At 43.2% G+C, this 17,993-nt stretch overlaps 1 protein-coding gene across 2 annotated transcripts; it reads left to right on the top strand.

Moving 5' to 3' along the window:
- Positions 1-17: 17 nt before the first annotated feature.
- On the top strand, positions 18-17,831 carry c6.2 (complement component 6, duplicate 2). Of its 2 annotated transcripts, XM_081613706.1 has the most exons (21): positions 18-1,007; positions 1,087-1,259; positions 1,845-1,975; positions 4,114-4,255; positions 9,670-9,804; positions 9,925-10,081; positions 10,176-10,320; positions 10,391-10,532; positions 11,116-11,254; positions 11,359-11,553; positions 11,661-11,904; positions 12,282-12,404; positions 12,482-12,648; positions 13,811-14,036; positions 14,572-14,740; positions 14,833-14,944; positions 15,661-15,793; positions 16,052-16,246; positions 16,357-16,444; positions 17,126-17,370; positions 17,453-17,831. In XM_081613706.1, exons 1-21 carry the CDS (start codon positions 876-878, stop codon positions 17,632-17,634), a joined length of 3,375 nt encoding a protein of 1,124 aa, XP_081469832.1. In that variant the 5' UTR covers positions 18-875; the 3' UTR covers positions 17,635-17,831. The 2 variants fall into 2 exon arrangements, with proteins under 2 accessions (XP_081469832.1, XP_081469831.1); XM_081613705.1 differs by lacking the exons at positions 18-1,007; positions 1,087-1,259; positions 1,845-1,975; positions 4,114-4,255 and adding an exon at positions 9,053-9,293 and having other exon boundaries at positions 9,645-9,804.
- Positions 17,832-17,993: the final 162 nt, after the last annotated feature.

Below are 17,993 nucleotides of genomic sequence, written 5' to 3'. Positions count from 1 at the left end.
TTAGCGCTAGCAGGAGAAACGGCTAAGAACTAAACAGAAATCCGACCAACGCTAAAAATCTGATACGACGCCATTTTTATTTACGTTTCGGTGTCTTCAGAGGTTTTTGTCTCGTTTCCTTCAGTGGTTCTTGCTGCAGCGCCCCCACAGGCCAGGAGGGGAACTGGCTGCTCACAGGGTTTGGTTGGTTTGACAAAGGACCAAACCAAGTCTGACTAAATTTACTTGATTTAGCTTAAATCTTAATTTTCTTTCTAACTAAAAAACTGAGTAGATTTATTTAACTAAACATTTAACTTACAACATTTCAAACTAAATATTTCTTCCTAATTAGTTCCATAGTTTTAAACTGTGATGAATGAATAACTTGAAAAACAAACTCAAATTATCGCTCTTACTTTACAAACTGCACCCCATAAACAGCTGAACCTATACTTCCCATCTATTGAAACTAAAACATGTCGGTGTTTTTTAACCCTGTTAGTTTATTTTTGTGAGCATTTTCTTGCTCTCACGGCGCTAAACGGTTAATCTCGTTCCGAGGTGACGACTTGTTTTGCTGTTGGCTCCTCAGACGCGAGGCTGAGGCGGAAGGAAGCCGCGCAGCCTGCCCCCCTCCTGTCGGCCTTCACAGGCGGCTGAAGGTGACTCCATCTCGGCTGGGATGCAGAAGCGGCTCCCATCGGCCGGACACCAGCTCCTGTTTCCCCGGGAAACCAGCGCTTACAGCCGGGGAAGGGAGGCCCTCCGATCCGGGCTCTCATCCGCCTGAGCTGACTCGTTTTGTTGGATCTTTTTTTTTTTTTTGTTGTTGGATCTTTTTATTTTGGGGTGCCTCTCTCTCTGGGTGGGCTCCGGCGGACGGGGGTGCATGCATGTGTTCCGCACCGTACGGGCGGAAAAAGCGCCCAAGATCCGCAGGGAGCATCTTCCCCATCAGCAAGGCGGCGCAGGCGGATCCGGAGCGGCGGCAGAGCTCCGAGGCGGCGGTGGACGACAGCAGGATGGTGGGTAGAGAGAAACACGGTGAAATCAATGCGAGCCGCTCCGCTCTGATTCATCCTCCTTTACTGGTGACGGTTTCAGACGGTTCAGGAGTTCAACACGCTGGTGGCTCTGTACCGGGAGCAGGTCATTTCTGTCGGGGAGATCTCGGTGGACTGTCCGTCTCTGCGGGCTCAGATGCACCAGACCCGGTCCAAAGGATGCTCCATGGCCCGGGCCGCGCACCAGGACCTGGCCGTCATCTCCGGATCGGGGTGAACGCAAACCGCAGTGACGTGGAGCAGCATAAAAACTAATTATTAACGTTTTAGTATTGATTTCTGGTTTGTTTTTGTTATTTTCCTGGACGATAAATGATTTATTATAATATTGTCGTTTTTGAAATAATCTGAAATTACCTGAAAATTGCAAATAGAAAAGTCATTTATCTCAAATGTCCACAACAAAACATCCGAAACCTAAAACAATAAATTAAATTATTTAATCAGATTGAAAATTATTTATTATCTGTCATTGTTTTACTTTTTCATACACAAGTAAAAAAAAAAAACAGAATAAAAACAAAATGAAACTAGAACAGATTAAATAAAGTGAAGGTGGATAAACCTCATTAAAAACAAAGCAGCAGGATATTTTATGCATATTTTCTAAAACACATCATTGAATTTCACACAAACTCATAAAAGAAAACAAACATGTTTAGCAAATGATGCAACACATTGATAAAGTGTGCAGACATTTCAGGTCCGCAGGGTTTCTGGGTTTTTATCATCACTTTTCCTCCTCATGCATTAGTGAGTCTAAATCTGGAACATCCTCATCCATCTTGTGTCCTGCAGGCCGGAGGACGGACAGATCCATCCTGAAATCTGCCGGCTCTTCATCCAGCTGCAGTGCTGCCTGGAGATGTTCATAACCGAGATGCTCAAGTCCATGTGCCTGCTGGGGGTCCTGCAGCTGCACCGGAGAGGTACCAGCAACACTGAACCAGAAACACTGAACCAGAACTGAACCAGCAACACTGGACCAGAAACACTGAACCAGAAACACTGAACCAGAAACACTGAACCAGCAACACTGAACCAGAACTGAACCAGAACTGAACCAGAAACACTGAACCAGCAACACTGAACCAGAACTGAACCAGAAACACTGAACCAGAACTGAACCAGCAACACTGAACCAGAACTGAACCAGAACTGAACCAGAAACACTGAACCAGAAACACTGAACCAGAACTGAACCAGCAACACTGAACCAGAACTGAACCAGAAACACTGAACCAGAACTGAACCAGAAACACTGAACCAGAAACACTGAACCAGAAACACTGAACCAGAAACACTGAACCAGAACTGAACCAGCAACACTGAACCAGAAACACTGAACCAGAAACACTGAACCAGAAACACTGAACCAGCAACACTGAACCAGAAACACTGAACCAGAAACACTGAACCAGAACTGAACCAGAAACACTGAACCAGAACTGAACCAGAAACACTGAACCAGAACTGAACCAGAAACACTGAACCAGAACTGAACCAGCAACACTGAACCAGAACTGAACCAGAAACACTGAACCAGAACTGAACCAGCAACACTGAACCAGAAACACTGAACCAGAACTGAACCAGAAACACTGAACCAGAACTGAACCAGAAACACTGAACCAGAACTGAACCAGAAACACTGAACCAGCAACACTGAACCAGAACTGAACCAGAAACACTGAACCAGAAACACTGAACCAGAACTGAACCAGAAACACTGAACCAGAAACACTGAACCAGAACTGAACCAGAAACACTGAACCAGCAACACTGAACCAGAACTGAACCAGAAACACTGAACCAGAACTGAACCAGCAACACTGAACCAGAACTGAACCAGAAACACTGAACCAGAACTGAACCAGAACTGAACCAGAAACACTGAACCAGAACTGAACCAGCAACACTGAACCAGAACTGAACCAGAAACACTGAACCAGAAACACTGAACCAGAACTGAACCAGAACTGAACCAGAAACACTGAACCAGAACTGAACCAGAAACACTGAACCAGAACTGAACCAGAAACACTGAACCAGAAACACTGAACCAGAACTGAACCAGAAACACTGAACCAGAAACACTGAACCAGAACTGAACCAGAAACACTGAACCAGCAACACTGAACCAGAACTGAACCAGAACTGAACCAGAAACACTGAACCAGAACTGAACCAGAAACACTGAACCAGAAACACTGAACCAGAACTGAACCAGCAACACTGAACCAGAACTGAACCAGAAACACTGAACCAGCAACACTGAACCAGAACTGAACCAGAAACACTGAACCAGAAACACTGAACCAGAAACACTGAACCAGCAACACTGAACCAGAACTGAACCAGAAACACTGAACCAGAACTGAACCAGAAACACTTTCACTGCTTTCAGAGGCTTTTCTTACAACCACAGACACACACCGCTAGCTGAAAAGGTAAAAAACATCTTAAACTTTAACAAAAACATGTTTGTTTTTCATTCAGTGGGTAGAAAATCCAGAGCAGAAATACTTCATAATGAAGTAAAAACAGTTTATATTTTTTAAAAAGTTACTAAGTAGATGTAATTAGTTACTATGTCAGCTCAGACAGGATATGATTTGAGATTAGGGGAAGCTATAAGTGCGCTAAACGTTTTCAAAATGATCAAAACTGCTAATGCGCTAAGTGACAAGTTAGCTCTGCTATTAGCGCCTTAGCGGACGTGTCCCACCACCGCTAACAGCTAACTACAGCTCTTATTTCATGGAATTAAACAGAATATTAGCAAATAGATGCATTTTGTTTAATATATTTTGATAATAAAACCAGACGTTGTGAGCGATACGGCGGTGAAAAGAAAGTACACCCCCCACGTTTGATTTTATCAAACATGTCTGAGATTGTAGGGTTATTAACGCTTTGTTTGACCACCAGATGGCAGCAGAGAGTTGATTAAATTATTATTAAACTTTTTCCAAGGAAATCATTAAAGCTTAAAGTGAAACTCTGGTCCTCCTGCAGGCAGACAGCAGGTCTGTGTTGTTGTTTTATTTGTGGGTTTTCCTCCCAGCAGGAACCGACTCGGAGCCCAGAGTCGACTTCCGGATGGACGAGAGCTCGGACGTTCCCATCCTGGAGGACCGGTCGTCGTCTCCCATCGATTATCCCCAAGAGACGTGGCTGGTGGGGACGGATATCGACAACATAGAGAGGTGCTGCTCTGCTCTGCTCTTCCTCCGCTTTCTGTTTCACCACGTCACTCATCCTGAGCCGTTTCTGTTGGCAGAGACATGAAGGAGATGAGAAACTTACTCAGCAAACTCAGGGAGACGATGCCGCTGCCGCTGAAGAATCAAGGTAGGAAATAACATTTCACCAGGAGCGTTTCACGTCTCATGTAAAAACATTTCTGGACTCACTGATCTTGATGAGGCGGACATTTTGATGGTGGAAATGTTTCTGTTCTTTGAAAGATGTAAACGACCAAAAGATAAAACTCCTAAACTAACTGGCTATGGCACTCTTTACTTGACAAGCATTAGCTTCTGCTAAATACCAGGTTGGTATAGCAGGTTAGCATTAGCAGCCATTAAATACCAGGTTAGTGTGGCAACTTAGCATTAGCTTCTAATAAATACTATGTTGGTGTAGTGCTTTAGCATGAGCTTTCACTAAATACTATGCTAATGACTAAATACTATGCTAATGTAGCGCTTTAGCATTAGCTTTCACTAAATACCAGGTTAATGTACAGCTTTAGCATTAGCTTCTACTATTTTGTTGTAGCACTTTGGCATTAGCTTCTACTAAATACCAGGTTGGTATAGCAGGTTAGCATTAGCAGCCATTAAATACCAGGTTAATGTAGAGCTTTAGCATTAGCTTTCACTAAATACTATGCTAATGTAGTGCTTTAGCATTAGCAGCCATTAAATACCAGGTTAATGTAGTGCTTTAGCATTAGCTCCCACCATGTTGTCGTAGCGCTTTAGCTTTACTGAAACTACAGTACATGGTCAGTGCTGTAGGATTAGCGTAGCTACCCTTTTAGCTAGCAGTGCCCATCTCTGCCTACTTCATCCTGTCAGACAGGTTCAGTTTAGCTGATTTCCAGATTCTGCAGATCTGACAGTTTATCAGACGCGAGGCTGAAAAACCAAACCTGAACCCTAACTCTAAATCTGAAACATGTAGCTACCAGCTACAGCGTGTGACCTGTGGATGTTCTGACCCGTTCCAGACGACAGCAGCTTGTTGAACCTGACTCCCCAGCCGCTGGTCGGGCAGAGGAAGAGGCGCTTCCCCGGACTCTGCTGCGTGGTGTCGGGCTGAGGACCGACAGCAACCTTTACTCCAGCTCCCACTCACATCTCACTTCGTCTCTTCAAAACTAAAATTGTAATCTTGGGATTCCTGGAGAGCTCCGGAATGTTTAAGCTTGGTGTTTTAATTGGGAAGCGGGTCAGATGTGTTCGGTTTCTGACCCTGTAGATGTCCAGGCTATGCAGCTGCCTCACTGTGCTTCTCTCTCTCACGGCTCCACATCCCGCGTCCGAGTCTCATTCGTCTTCTGGTCTGTGTGACGTGACAAAGCAAGTCCTCCACGCTACGCCGCGTTCATGTACAGAGAGAAGAGAGGAAAAAAAGAAGAAAAGCTGCTTCTGAATCTTAACCATCTCCGTTTTTAAAGCATATTTTTATCGCTTCGATGTTGTCGGTGATAAACTTTGGGAAATCTGCTTTTTTTTCTGCCTGAGCCAGTCGGTGCAGAAACTGAAACATGCATGAAAAATGTCATAAAAAGAGTTAAAAAGAATCTGATGCTAACGGTGCCTTGCAGGGGGGTTGACATCGCTCCCCCTAAACCACCGAGGATGATTCAGCAGGCGTTCAAAGTCGTGAAAAGGAAGGAAAATAACATCTTAGCTTTGTAGTTTAATAAACTCCAGTCCGTTTGACAAGAAAGTCCAGTTCGGTTGGAGAGGTCAGACCAAAACGGTGAACTCTGATCCGCGTGCTAACCGAGGTTCGGTTCAGTTAAAGTGAACTTTTTGAATGTGAACAGCAAGCGGACCAGATACCTGTCCACAAGTAGGAAGTGGACTACAGCGCAGGGCATTCTGGGTAAATACAACCAAAAACAAATATGTCAGCTACTGCTAGCGGGAGAGATGACTCGAGAAATCTTCCAGCTGCTAAAATCTGACGCTAATCCATTGTTTGTTTCCATTTCTTGAAGGAAAAAGTTGCACTCAGTGTCTTCTTCAGAGGTTTTCTCCCAGTGGTTGTTAGTGCAGCGCCCCCACAGGTGAGGAGACGAACAGGTAGCTTAAACGGTTTGGATCGTTTGACTCAGTGCAGTGAGGAAGAGAACAGCAGCAGCTGAAAATCTGAAACTGTAACAAATGTTGCAGCAGTAGCGGAACAAGTCAGCGTCGGGCCGGGGGGCGGGGCCAATTACGGTTTAGCACATCGGCTAAACCGTGAGTGAAACAGTCATTGGGACTGACTACTATATATTCCATTGAGGGAAAGTAACGTCAACATTTATTTTAGCCAGTTCAACCCTGCACTTGTTTAAGCATTGACCCGTTGCTGCTTTGTTATGACGCGCTGAGCGGCTAACATTGTACTTGTTGATCGCGTGTAACATCAATCCCCAATCTTGTTGTAGTCAAACTCCACACTTGTTCCAGTCAGATAAACATTTGTGAACCAGATCCATTTATTCCATCGGACACGGCAACAGTGTTAATAATGACTCCGTCACAGCGGTCGAAACCTTTTATGCCCTTCCGGGTTCAACACCTCACAGCTACCTGTCACCTCTTGATTTATATATTGGAGCCGACAGCCCCTTCTAGTGACCAAAAACCAAAAATACACATAATTGGCTCCATTAACATTAAATACACCTTTCTCAACAGGTGAGGGCGCACTTTCTCCGTCTATAATCAGACATTTAAGTGACTTGAAACCATTCTTCCCTCCCTGGCACCTCCAGACCCGGGCCCCATCCGGCCCAGGCCGGGGTCCCCCTCAGCCCCCCCATAGCTCTGCGCCTGTGTTGCAGGCTTGGTCCCAAATCGGACTGAGTGTACGGAACTGTCTGGTGAGACCTGCTCTCCATATCTCAGTAGGTTTGTACTTCTTCACTTTCCATTTTCCTTCCTCTTCACAACGTCTGAACTCTGCTGTTCAGGTCTGTCGCATAAAATCCTGATAAAAACAGTTTGTAGTTGTAGTGATCACAGGACATAAAGATCTCTAGCGCTCCTTCTCCACTAATGTCTGATTCGGTTTTAGCCACGTTGGGTGTGTTTCTCGCCATGTGGGCGGAGCTCTGCTCTGATGACGTCATCTGTCCGGCGGCCATTTTATCCCGAATCTCTCGCCATATTTGTTGTGAGTCCAGTGAACGCCGCATCAGACACAGACGATAACGAAAACTGCTCCGCATTAATGGCTCTTACATTTTCTTCCTTTGTTTAATTTTGAAATTGGTGGTTTTGTTTCCTGCAGTAGTCTTCCCTGTGACAAAAATATATGAATTGGGGCCATTAAGTGTGTTCAACATTATGGCACCAATTTAACCATAAATTGGTGCCATTTTTTTTCTCTCTTTTTGAAAATTTACAAAAACATTTAAAAGAAAAAAGCACATCAATTTTTTTTTCAAAACTGTTTTTGGTTAGAGCTCCAAAAGTTTCAAACTGAAAAAAATGTAAATAAAAAAAAATCTTTAACTAGAAGAAGAACCTTGAATCTGAAATGTAATTTAGAACTTTTTTGTTCTAAAACTTCAGTTTTAAAAGATAGAAAATGGAAATCAAAAGATTTGAAACTGCCAGTTTATTTTGTAACTGCAAAAATCGAACTTATTTTTCAGTTTCAAAACTTTTTCTTACAGTTTCAGCTTTTTTTTTATTTCTTTTGAACCAACTTTATGGCCCCAATGTAGCTCAATACAAAGAATGCTTCTCAGATTTCCGTTTGTTTTTTTGCATTACTTTGACAAAGCCTCACTTTAAAAATGAAAATACACTAAAAACACACAGAAATAAACTCCTGTTTGCATCCAGCTGGGGCCATTTTGCAACTGAATGTAACGTAACCTGTAAACGATTGTGTTTTGTTTTCAGTTTCACTGTGACGCTGTGCTGATGTTTTAAATAGGCCGTCTTGTTTTGGCATGTGTGTGACTCAGATTAGGCCTCCGTGTTGACGTCTCCTGCAGAGTAGAGGAAACTGCTGAACTTAATGTACAGCTTAGGACATTTTCTAACAAAAATAAAGTTTTATATACAAGAAAATCCCACTTTTTAGATCATTTTGTTGTTTTCTTTCAGTTCCGTGGATCATGTTCATCAGGAATTAGCTTTAGCTAAATACTAAAATAACAAGTTGTAACCTAATATATGCGTAAATGAATAAATAATAAAGCGCAAATATAACTTTATATTCTAATACGCTATTTAAAATGAGCTCAACCCACAAAAGAAGCTCCGGGCGCCATGTTTGATTCCTAACAGGAAGTGGTGGTTGTTTTGAAGCGATCTGATTGGCTGACAGGTTGTAGCTCTGCGCTGTGCTGCCCCCTGTTGGTTTGCCATGATTATAACAACAATCACTGATTGATTTGTGATTTTATGTGGATAAAAAAAAAATCCTGTCTGTACGATTTTGTTTTTGAAAACAATGTGGCGCAGATGCTGTTTACATAAAATCAACATAGCAGGAATATGTTTGGGACTAAATGCGAATTAATAAAACTTTTAGATGTTTATTTCCACACAAACATTATTTTAGCTTCATATTGTGAGCAGTTTTAATAAAAATCTGTCTTATTTTCCTTTTGTTTTGCTGAAATGATCCAAACTGGGCTCAGATGTCCTTCATACCAAAACAAAGCTGCTGATTGTGCAAATGTTTGGAAAACTTAAGAAGGTCATAAATGAGCAGAAACTTTTCCCCTCTGGAAGAGAAGCAGTGAAACTGAACATCTGGTTTGCATCAAGCAGCCTGGAGACTCCAGAGCTGCTCGGCTTCCCGTAACAACCAGGATCAAGAACCTGGGATTTGTTTTTAGACACCGATTGGTCAACATGAGTTCATAAACAGGAGGACCCTGCTGGTTTATAACCACACAGACAGGAAGCTCAGCCTCAGATCTGCTTTTATTCACAACCGATTCAGATTTCTGCAGCTGCCTGATTAAAATCCCTCCTGCAGACGACAGAAATCCATCTGGTGAGTTTTGGCTTCATCTTTTAAGCTTTTGTGGTTAAAGTCTGATCAACGAAACCTGCTGCAAAATGTGTAGATATTTAATTAAGGAGGAAAATGCAATAAATGTTCATGAAATAGATGCATTTAGAGCAATTTATCAGAAGAGAATTAGAGCAACTGGGAAAAAAACTGACTTCAGTTTAAGAATTATGAGGAAAAAAGTCAAAACTTTCAAGACTGAGAAACAAAATCTAAATAAAGTTAAAACCTTAGATTAATTATTTTTCCAGTGGCTCTATTTCTCTCCTGTAGAAACCAAATTAGTCATAATGGATTATTTTAATATAAATTAAAAACTTGAATAATTTTCAGGTTGCTGGATGTCTCCATCCCGCAGCATGCTGCTGCCGCTGCAACTGCTGCTCCTGGGCTTCATGTCCGGCAGCCTGGCCTGTCACTGTGACCGGTACCCCTGGTCCTCCTGGTCCGCCTGCACCAGAACCTGCAACTACGGCACTCAGACCAGAAGCAGGTGAGAGAGAGAGAGAAAAAAAACACATTTTCACAAGTTAAACACGTCAAAAGGTTGTTTTTTTTCTAAATGACGTTTGAGAAACGACCAAAACCAAACCCAGCAGCCTCTGTTCTCCAGGAACGTCCAGTATGACGATTATTACTGGAAGAACAGCTGCTTCCAGATGTGCTCCAGTTACGACAGCAGGGGCTGCAGCCAGCAGGCCTGTCCCATCAGCTGCGTCCTGTCCGAGTTCAGCCGGTGGTCCGACTGCTCGCCCTGCGCCAGCAAGCAGGCAGGAACCAACCGAAACACCAAAACACTTCAGTTTTCTGTGAATAATTAATCAAACCCGCCACGACTCGGGTTTCTGCCGTGTTCTGCTTCAGTTTCGGACCCGCTCTGTGGTGAGACCGTCCCAGTTCGGTGGCTCTGACTGCAGCGTGGAGCTGACAGAGGACAGGCCCTGCCACCCCTCCAAAGCCTGCCAGCTACCGGCGGTGGGCTGCAGGGCCGACTTCAAGTGTGACAATGGTGACTAAAACTGCGAGCCTCCCGAGCTTCAGCTGTAAGAAACGATCCAAAACGACCTTTTCTGCTGCAGGGCGCTGCATCAACTCGACGCTGACATGCAACAGACAGAACGACTGCGGAGATAACTCTGATGAGAGGGGCTGCGGAGCCCCTGCTGTGGTCTGTCCCTCTGACAGGAGACCTGCCCCGGGGGTGGATCTGGTTGGAAACGGGTAAAACTGCCTGCTTCTCGCCCCAAACTGCTAACTGCCCCCAGAGACGTTAGGAGAGGTGTACTTTCATTATTTGTACACTTCCACTAATGCGCTAATTGCAAAACATTTTTTTTCATTTAGCGCTTTAGCGTTTTGCTAGCTTTAAAGATGTTTAGCGCACTTAGCTTTTCGTGTATCAGATAAATTCTAAAGCACTGATTTACTTGGCTGTTTTATAAACTTTCAGCTGAATAAAGTTCAACATCTATGTTTAAATTTTGGTAACTTAAGTGTTAAGAGTTCTCCAAGTAGTTGCATGTTTAGCACCTTAGCATTTTAGCTAACTGACAACTTTTAGCGCATTAGCTTCCCTTTCTGGTAAATTCTAAAGCACTTTAGCATTAGCTTCTGCTAAACTTTATGTTGTTATAGCGCTTTAGCATTAGCTGAGCTAATATGTATTATTGGTGCTAATATTATATCATTGTATCAAGTGTCTTCTGTGCTACAGAAGGCTGATGATACGTCCAGAGCAGTGGGAAATGAAGATAATCATATTTAACAAAGTATTTCCTCCTTCTGGTTCCTGGTTTATCTGTAGTTTTGATTTTCTGGCGGAGGAGCCGAGGGGGTCAGTGCTGGACAACACGTTTATGGGAGGAAGCTGCATCATCAGGCGGCCGCAAAGCACTTTACTCTACCATCGAGTGCCACACAACTTTAAGACCTTTGACATTAAGGTGGTCATCGATAATCTGCCATTGGATACCCAGTTTTAAAACAGTGGAAATGTTCTCCACTTTTTAATTGTGTCAGATTTACTGACCGTGTTGTGGATGTGTAGGTTGGGGTGTTGGAGGACTTCAGCACCGAGCCGCAGCCGGTGGTTTCTGAGCCGGTTGTGATAAAGAAATCAGGTCAGAGTGAACAAAGCACACGAGATCAAGACAACTTTCACTTTTTGTTCTTCTATGGGCGCCGATCCTCGAGCTCCAGTCTGACCTCGAGTAAGGAAGCCTTTGAGGCTTCAAAGAAAAAGGTGATTTAGATGTTAGATCTACCAACCCGTTGCCAACACAAGAGCAAAATGTCTTATTCAATGTTTCATAAAGCACTAAAATCAGTGTCTATCCCACCGTTTTCTAGGACTCCAAGTTTTTCCGAGTGCATCAACTTCTACCGATTTCGAACTTTACAGTGAAGGATCCGCAGGATCTTGTGCTTTCGCTGCCTTTCCTTCAGTTCCTTCACGCTCTGCCGCTCGATTACAACTACGCCCTCTACAGGGAGATCTTCCAGCGCTTCGGCACGCACTACTACAGCTCTGGAAAACTGGGAGGCCACTATGATCTGCTCTACCAGTACAGCCGGGAGGAGATAAAGAGCTCAGGTTATACGACACATCGGCATTTAGAGAGTAGAACCACAATATAGACCAGAGGTACGTCTACAACGCTGTACAAGGAAATGATCAGATAACTCCACCTTGTGTCCACCTTGCTTATCTGGGGGCGTAAACAAGGTCCAGAAGACAAAGGGGGGGGGATCCTGTCTTTGTCTTCTGGAGATTTAACAGAGGTCAAAATGACTGCTCAAGTAGGAAAACCTAGGATGGATGTTGTTCCTTAAAAGCACCATGAGATCTCTTCTTGGCTTAAGATTTCATATTGGCCACCAAAGATCCTGCATCCTTTAACAAGAAAAGGCAGCTTTATGTAACCTAGACGGATACAAAACTGATTAAAAGTCTGTTTTTATCTGTGGCAGGTGAAACAGAAGAGACCATCAATGGCTGCCTGAGCCGAGATACGTCCTGGACTATAATCCTCTACTCTGAATCCAGCAGCGTGACCAGATGCACCAACAACCGCATGACTGAGAAATACCAAGGTGACTTCTGAAGTTTCTCTTATTTCTACGCTTTGGTTCGTCTCTTTGCTGATTGTCTCCTCTCCTCTCTTGTCCAGGCTCGTTCATCCAGGCCTCTGAGAAATCCTTCTCCATGGTGAGAGGTGGTGGAGCCCGGGAAGCTGGAGCTCTGGCCTGGGAAAGACAAGGCGCTGCTCCAGACAAGACATCCTACAAGAACTGGGCCAAGTCTGTGATTGACAACCCTGCTTTGGTGGACTACCAGGTCAACTCCAGAGATCCACACAGAAACATTTTGTTCATCATTGATCCTTAAGGGTTGGCTTGGTAGAGCAGATAACAGCCTGAGTGATCCGGAGGGTTTTCTTACAAAGGGACTAAGAGAGAAAGTTTCCTAGCTGGATGAGACGGTGTTAAGTTTGGTTTCACAAATCCCAACCTAGAGCCTTTCTGAATGGAGATGGCCTGTTCTCACTGGGTCCTGCAGCTTCCCCCCACAGTCTAAAGACATGGAACTGGTTACTCTAAATTGTCCTAAGGTTTGGCAGGGTGTCTGTATGGTTGCCCAGCCAACATGCAGGTCGTTAGCTGAGTAACCAGCAATCTGAACATGGTGAATCTCGTCTCTGACCAAATTACCACTGGAGATGGGTACAGCCTTTCCTCTACCTCACAAGGACAAGCTGGTACAGACAATGGATGACATTTGCATAGGTGTAACCAAAAACAAAGTTAAACAAATGATTCCCCAAAATGGCTGTCGTTGTCTGAATAGTCTTGTGACAAGATGGCTGCCATGACCAGAACCAATTATTGAGTCATAGGATTGTCAATCAGGGGACCATATTTTGCCTGTCAGACCAAGTGCTCTAGATTTCAACACGTGGTTCCAGTAACCTTTGGAAGAGTCATTCAGATGTTTCACTGATTAACTCCTGGTTCATAACGAAGGACATGTTGAATGGAGGTGGCAGCTTAAACAAAGGATATCTAGCACCTAGGCTAACAGACAACATAAACCACCAGCATACAGTTCAGTTTTAAGCCGTCCACAGTTAGCATCCTTGCTAGCAGGATGCTGAGAAAGCATTTCTCTCCTTGTGCTAACTCGCTCTGCTTGTGAATTGTGATGTTTCTTGTCCAGGTTTTATCCACAGTTGGTCCTCTCTTCAGAATAAGTCTTTTTTTTTTGTTGCTTGATGTCATTAGAGAGCAACACTTTGATACGGTCTGGTTATGCTTCGCTTCGCACAAACTCACTCATAGCTAGTCACCTCGTTGTTTTGGGTATATTTAACAAGGCTGGTTAGTGGGTGTAAGTAGCTCCTATCTTAACATTTTCACAAAAACTTCCACCCGGTTCACCAAATTGACATCACTCTGTAACCAGTAACGATATTAAAGACTCCATGTTTGTGTTTGTTCAGTTGCGTCCAATCATAGATCTAGTCCGGGGAATTCCCTGTGCTGTGACGAAGAGGAGACACCTGAGAAAGGCCCTGCTCCAATACCTGGAGGAGTTTGATCCCTGTAAGTGCGCCCCGTGTCCCAACAACGCCAAGCCGGTTCTCTCTGGGACCGAGTGCAAGTGTGTTTGTCAGACAGGAACGTTCGGCACCAACTGTGAGATTCGGGCGCCTGACTACACTTCAGGTACCCAACGTTTTGACTCATTTAGCGCATCTTTTATTCTTATTCAAAATATTTTTTTTAGATTACCCGGCCACAGTACAATGTCTCTCTCTAAGCATAGATAGCTTAGAGATTGGCAGAAACAAAAAAAAGAAGCTAGCTAAAAACTTTTATGATACAACTAATCAGACAGTCCGCAATATTTTGAACTGAAATGTAATTTATATGGTTGAAAACAATAAATAAAAATTAACAAATATTTCCACTGAACTCTGATTAGCCACTAGCTTAACCAGGGGATTAGCAGCTAGCATAACTAGTGACTGTTATGTTAACTAGTGACATATAAATCTATAAATTTGTCTGTTTAAGTTGACTGTCCAACTACTTCATATCATTATAATTAATAAAGAAAAAACTAAAGTATCAATTTAAATCTCTATGTTGAACTGCTTTAGCCTTTCAAGCTAACAGGTTATGCTAACAGCCTATTAGCTTGAAAGGAGGACAAACATTAAGTTCTGTTTCTACTGGAAGGTTGTTTTTTTCCCCACAGAGGTTGTGGACGGTTACTGGAGCTGCTGGGGGCCGTGGAGCAGCTGCAGCGCCTCCATGAGGCGACACCGAACGAGGAAGTGCGACAACCCTGCTCCCCTCAGAGGCGGCCAACCCTGCGACGGCCCAAACAGACAGGAGGAACCGTGTCCCCTGTCCCTGTTTGAAAAGTAGGACTCATGCAGACTCAAGTAAAATGAACTATTTCAACCAGCATGTTTGGTTTTTGTACAGTTGCGTGCGTTTTGGGTTTCCTGTGCAGAAAAGAGTCGTGCGACAACGACGATGAGTTCACTGAGGGATGGAGGGACGAGCTGCCGCCGGGGGTAGAGGGATGTTTGAGGCCGCAGAGGCCGAGCCACAGCTTCCTCCGGGTAAAAATCACCTTCACTGGACAAAAACCATGACAAAACTTAACAATTTTAACCTAATAGCATTTTACAACAGCATATTAAAGCCATCTAAAAAAAAGGAGGAGTAAATTTGAGCCAAATAAAAATCTGAAATTTTGAGATTAATCTTATAAATGTTCTAGAAAAATATTGGAAATTTCTGAGTTTTAAAATCAAAGTTTGCTAGAGAAATAATCAGAAACTTTTAGATTTAGATAGATTTTCTAGAAAAAACAAAAAAACATTTCTGACCTTGAAAACTTTAAAATTTGCTAGAAAAATCTTGGAACAATTTAGATTAATTTGAAAAAGTTTCCAAAAACAACAATAACAAAAAAAAAGGATATTTCTGAGTTTTAAAAGTCAAATATTTGCTGGAAAGAATAATTTGTCAAAGTTCAAAAGTTGAAAGTTTTGACTTGAATTTTTTTTAAATTAATATAAAAGTTTCTGTTTTAGCAAACCTTCAACTTTTCAAACTCAGAATTGTCCTTTTTTTCTGTGGTTAATCTGAAAATATTTGACTTTTTCTTCCAAACTTTCCATTTTCTATAAAATTTCTGAGCTTATTCTCAAAAGTTCTTTGGCAGAAATTCACTATTTCTTTTTGTTTTCCTATATAAAATGGAACTGCTATATACGCTGTTGCACATTTGATTATTTTAAGATCTAATACTTGTTTTTCTTCATTCTTGTAGAAATCTAAACAGTATTACAGCTTCGGTGAGGATGAGGAGTTTCAGTGCTTCACTGGATTTGAACTGGAAGGTTTCCAGTTCATTAACTGTCAACCTGATGGGAGCTGGAGTCAACCAAGAGGAAGATGCATCAGTAAGTTTGTTTTTTTTACCACATCGTTGGGAAAAAAGTCAATCCAGACATTAATTAATTAAGATTTAAACTTATTCTAAAGTTCCAAAGATCATAAATTACCAATAGAAAAGTTTGGATAGAATAAAACATGGATGTGTCTAAATATTGCTAGTGATTTAGGGACAAGTCCAAGTCAGGTCTGAACCCTTTGAGATGCTTTTACACTGAAAGATCAGCACAGGAAGTTCCTAAAATCTTCCACCTTCTTGTGTTTAGGGAGGCTTTGTGTTGCTCCAGAGGTCCCAGAGAACATGGAGCTGTATCCGCCCAAAGCGACGTACAGAGTGGGAGAATCGGTTGGTTTCAACTGCAATGAGACGGGCCTGATGCCGATGCCAAGAGGCGTCTACAGGTGCGGCAGGAAACTCACCTGGGAGCCTCCGCTGCCTGCAGACCTCCGCTGCACAGATGGTGGGTTGGAAACGTTGAAGAGTCTCTTCAAATTTGACAATAGAGTCGTTTTGTTTGCTTGCTAGCTGTAAAGCCATTAATTAAATAAATGTCCCTTTTTGTCTGTTCAGAGGAGCCATTTGTTCCTGATGGTCAGTGCGGTCCAGGACAGAAGCGGCAGAGATCTGGCTGCGTCTGCATTGAACGGGAAAGCTGTCTGTGGGTGATTTTTACATCTTAATCGCTTTAAAGCCCCTTCAGCTCACTGGTAGTTCCCCTGTCAAAGATGTGCTTTACCATTTGTAGTTAATCTTTTTAGCGTAACTAAACGCTAGGCGCTAAATTCTCACCATGTGTCATTGACACATTTACATAAACGTCAAGTTACTTGAACCATTTTTAAGTCTATAAACAAACTTTGCTGAACTGATAGTTTACAATAACAGACAAAAATTTAGCTGGAAAAATGAACTCAAGTGTAGCTAAACGTTTTTCAAAGTTAGCAAAAATGCTAAAGTCCTAAACATCTAACTACTTTGGGAGTTTTTAAGAATCAATGACCAAAATGTCACCACAGAGGTCAAACTTTATTCAATTGGAAGTGGCCAAGTTAGAATTTTTCCATAAAATTTAGGCGAAGCTAATTGCGCTAATCATTGTCAAAGTTAGCAAAAATGCAAAAGCGCTAACCATCCCACTACTTGGGGAATTCTTAGCAGACAGAAACCGAAACGTAAAAACAGCAGCGCTAAACATTTTCAAAATGAGTTAAAAGCACTAATTGAAAGATTCGCTTTGCTATTAGCCTGTTAGCATAACTGGATAAACCTGCTGAATGTTCCAATGATAACAGAATATGAATACGTTTCTTCACTGATCTGAGCGTCCGCTCGTCTTCAGTTCACACTCGGCGAGTCTCTGCGTCCTGAACGTAAACCTGGATGTCGCTGTGCCGATGTCGCTCTGCTCCTTCCACGCCGGCCGTTGCCACGGCGACCCACTCTTGTACATCGGTGAAGGCGCGTGCGACTCGGTCGAGCCAACCAAACTGGAGTGGGCCAGGTTCAGAGCCAAGATGTCGCCCAGGAGTTCGCTGCACGTGCCCTGCAACCTGGACACCTGCTACGACTGGGAGACCTGCTCCGGTGAGTCGGTCTGGCGTCTCACGTACCGGGAAGTCTGGGAAGCGATCAAGCGTCATGTCTAATGTTTATTCATGGCTTCTAGCCTCCAAGAAGTGCCAGTGCAAAGCTGCTCTCGACTGCCCCAGAACCTCGGACCAGATGTTCTGCGTGAAGCTGAAGCCGATGCAGATGATCCGAAGCATGAGTCTCTGCACTTTGGCAGCCATCACCTGCAGCGGCAGGGAGCATGAAATCCTCAACGAGGGCGTTTGTCAGAGCAGATGATGGTCCAAGTCAACCTGCCTGCAGCCACAGATGATGATTAAAGATGAATGAAAGATTTTTGAAGCTAGTTAAGTATGGCTGGTTGTCCTGAGTGTCACTATTCGTGGGTATAATCAATGGATGAATGAAGGTAGTTATCCTGGCATTAAAAGCTCTATTTTACTTTGTATTGCAATAAAACTTTATATTTGAAACAATGTGCACATTTGTTTTGTTGACAAAGTGGATTCACACCTAGATGCTAGAGTTAGATGCTAATCCAACTCTGGTTTGCCTACAAACCGAGGTCTTGGTTCAGTTAGAGTTCAAAGCCCCAACATGAACACCAAGCAGACCAGCGACCAAAGCAGGAAGTGGAC

Source organism: Poecilia reticulata, chromosome 12, assembly GCF_904066995.2.
Source record: "Poecilia reticulata chromosome 12, P_reticulata-male-v2, whole genome shotgun sequence".
Lineage (NCBI taxonomy): Eukaryota > Metazoa > Chordata > Actinopteri > Cyprinodontiformes > Poeciliidae > Poecilia > Poecilia reticulata.
Note: the sequence above shows the minus strand (reverse complement) of the source record. Positions and strands in the feature narration are given on the sequence as shown.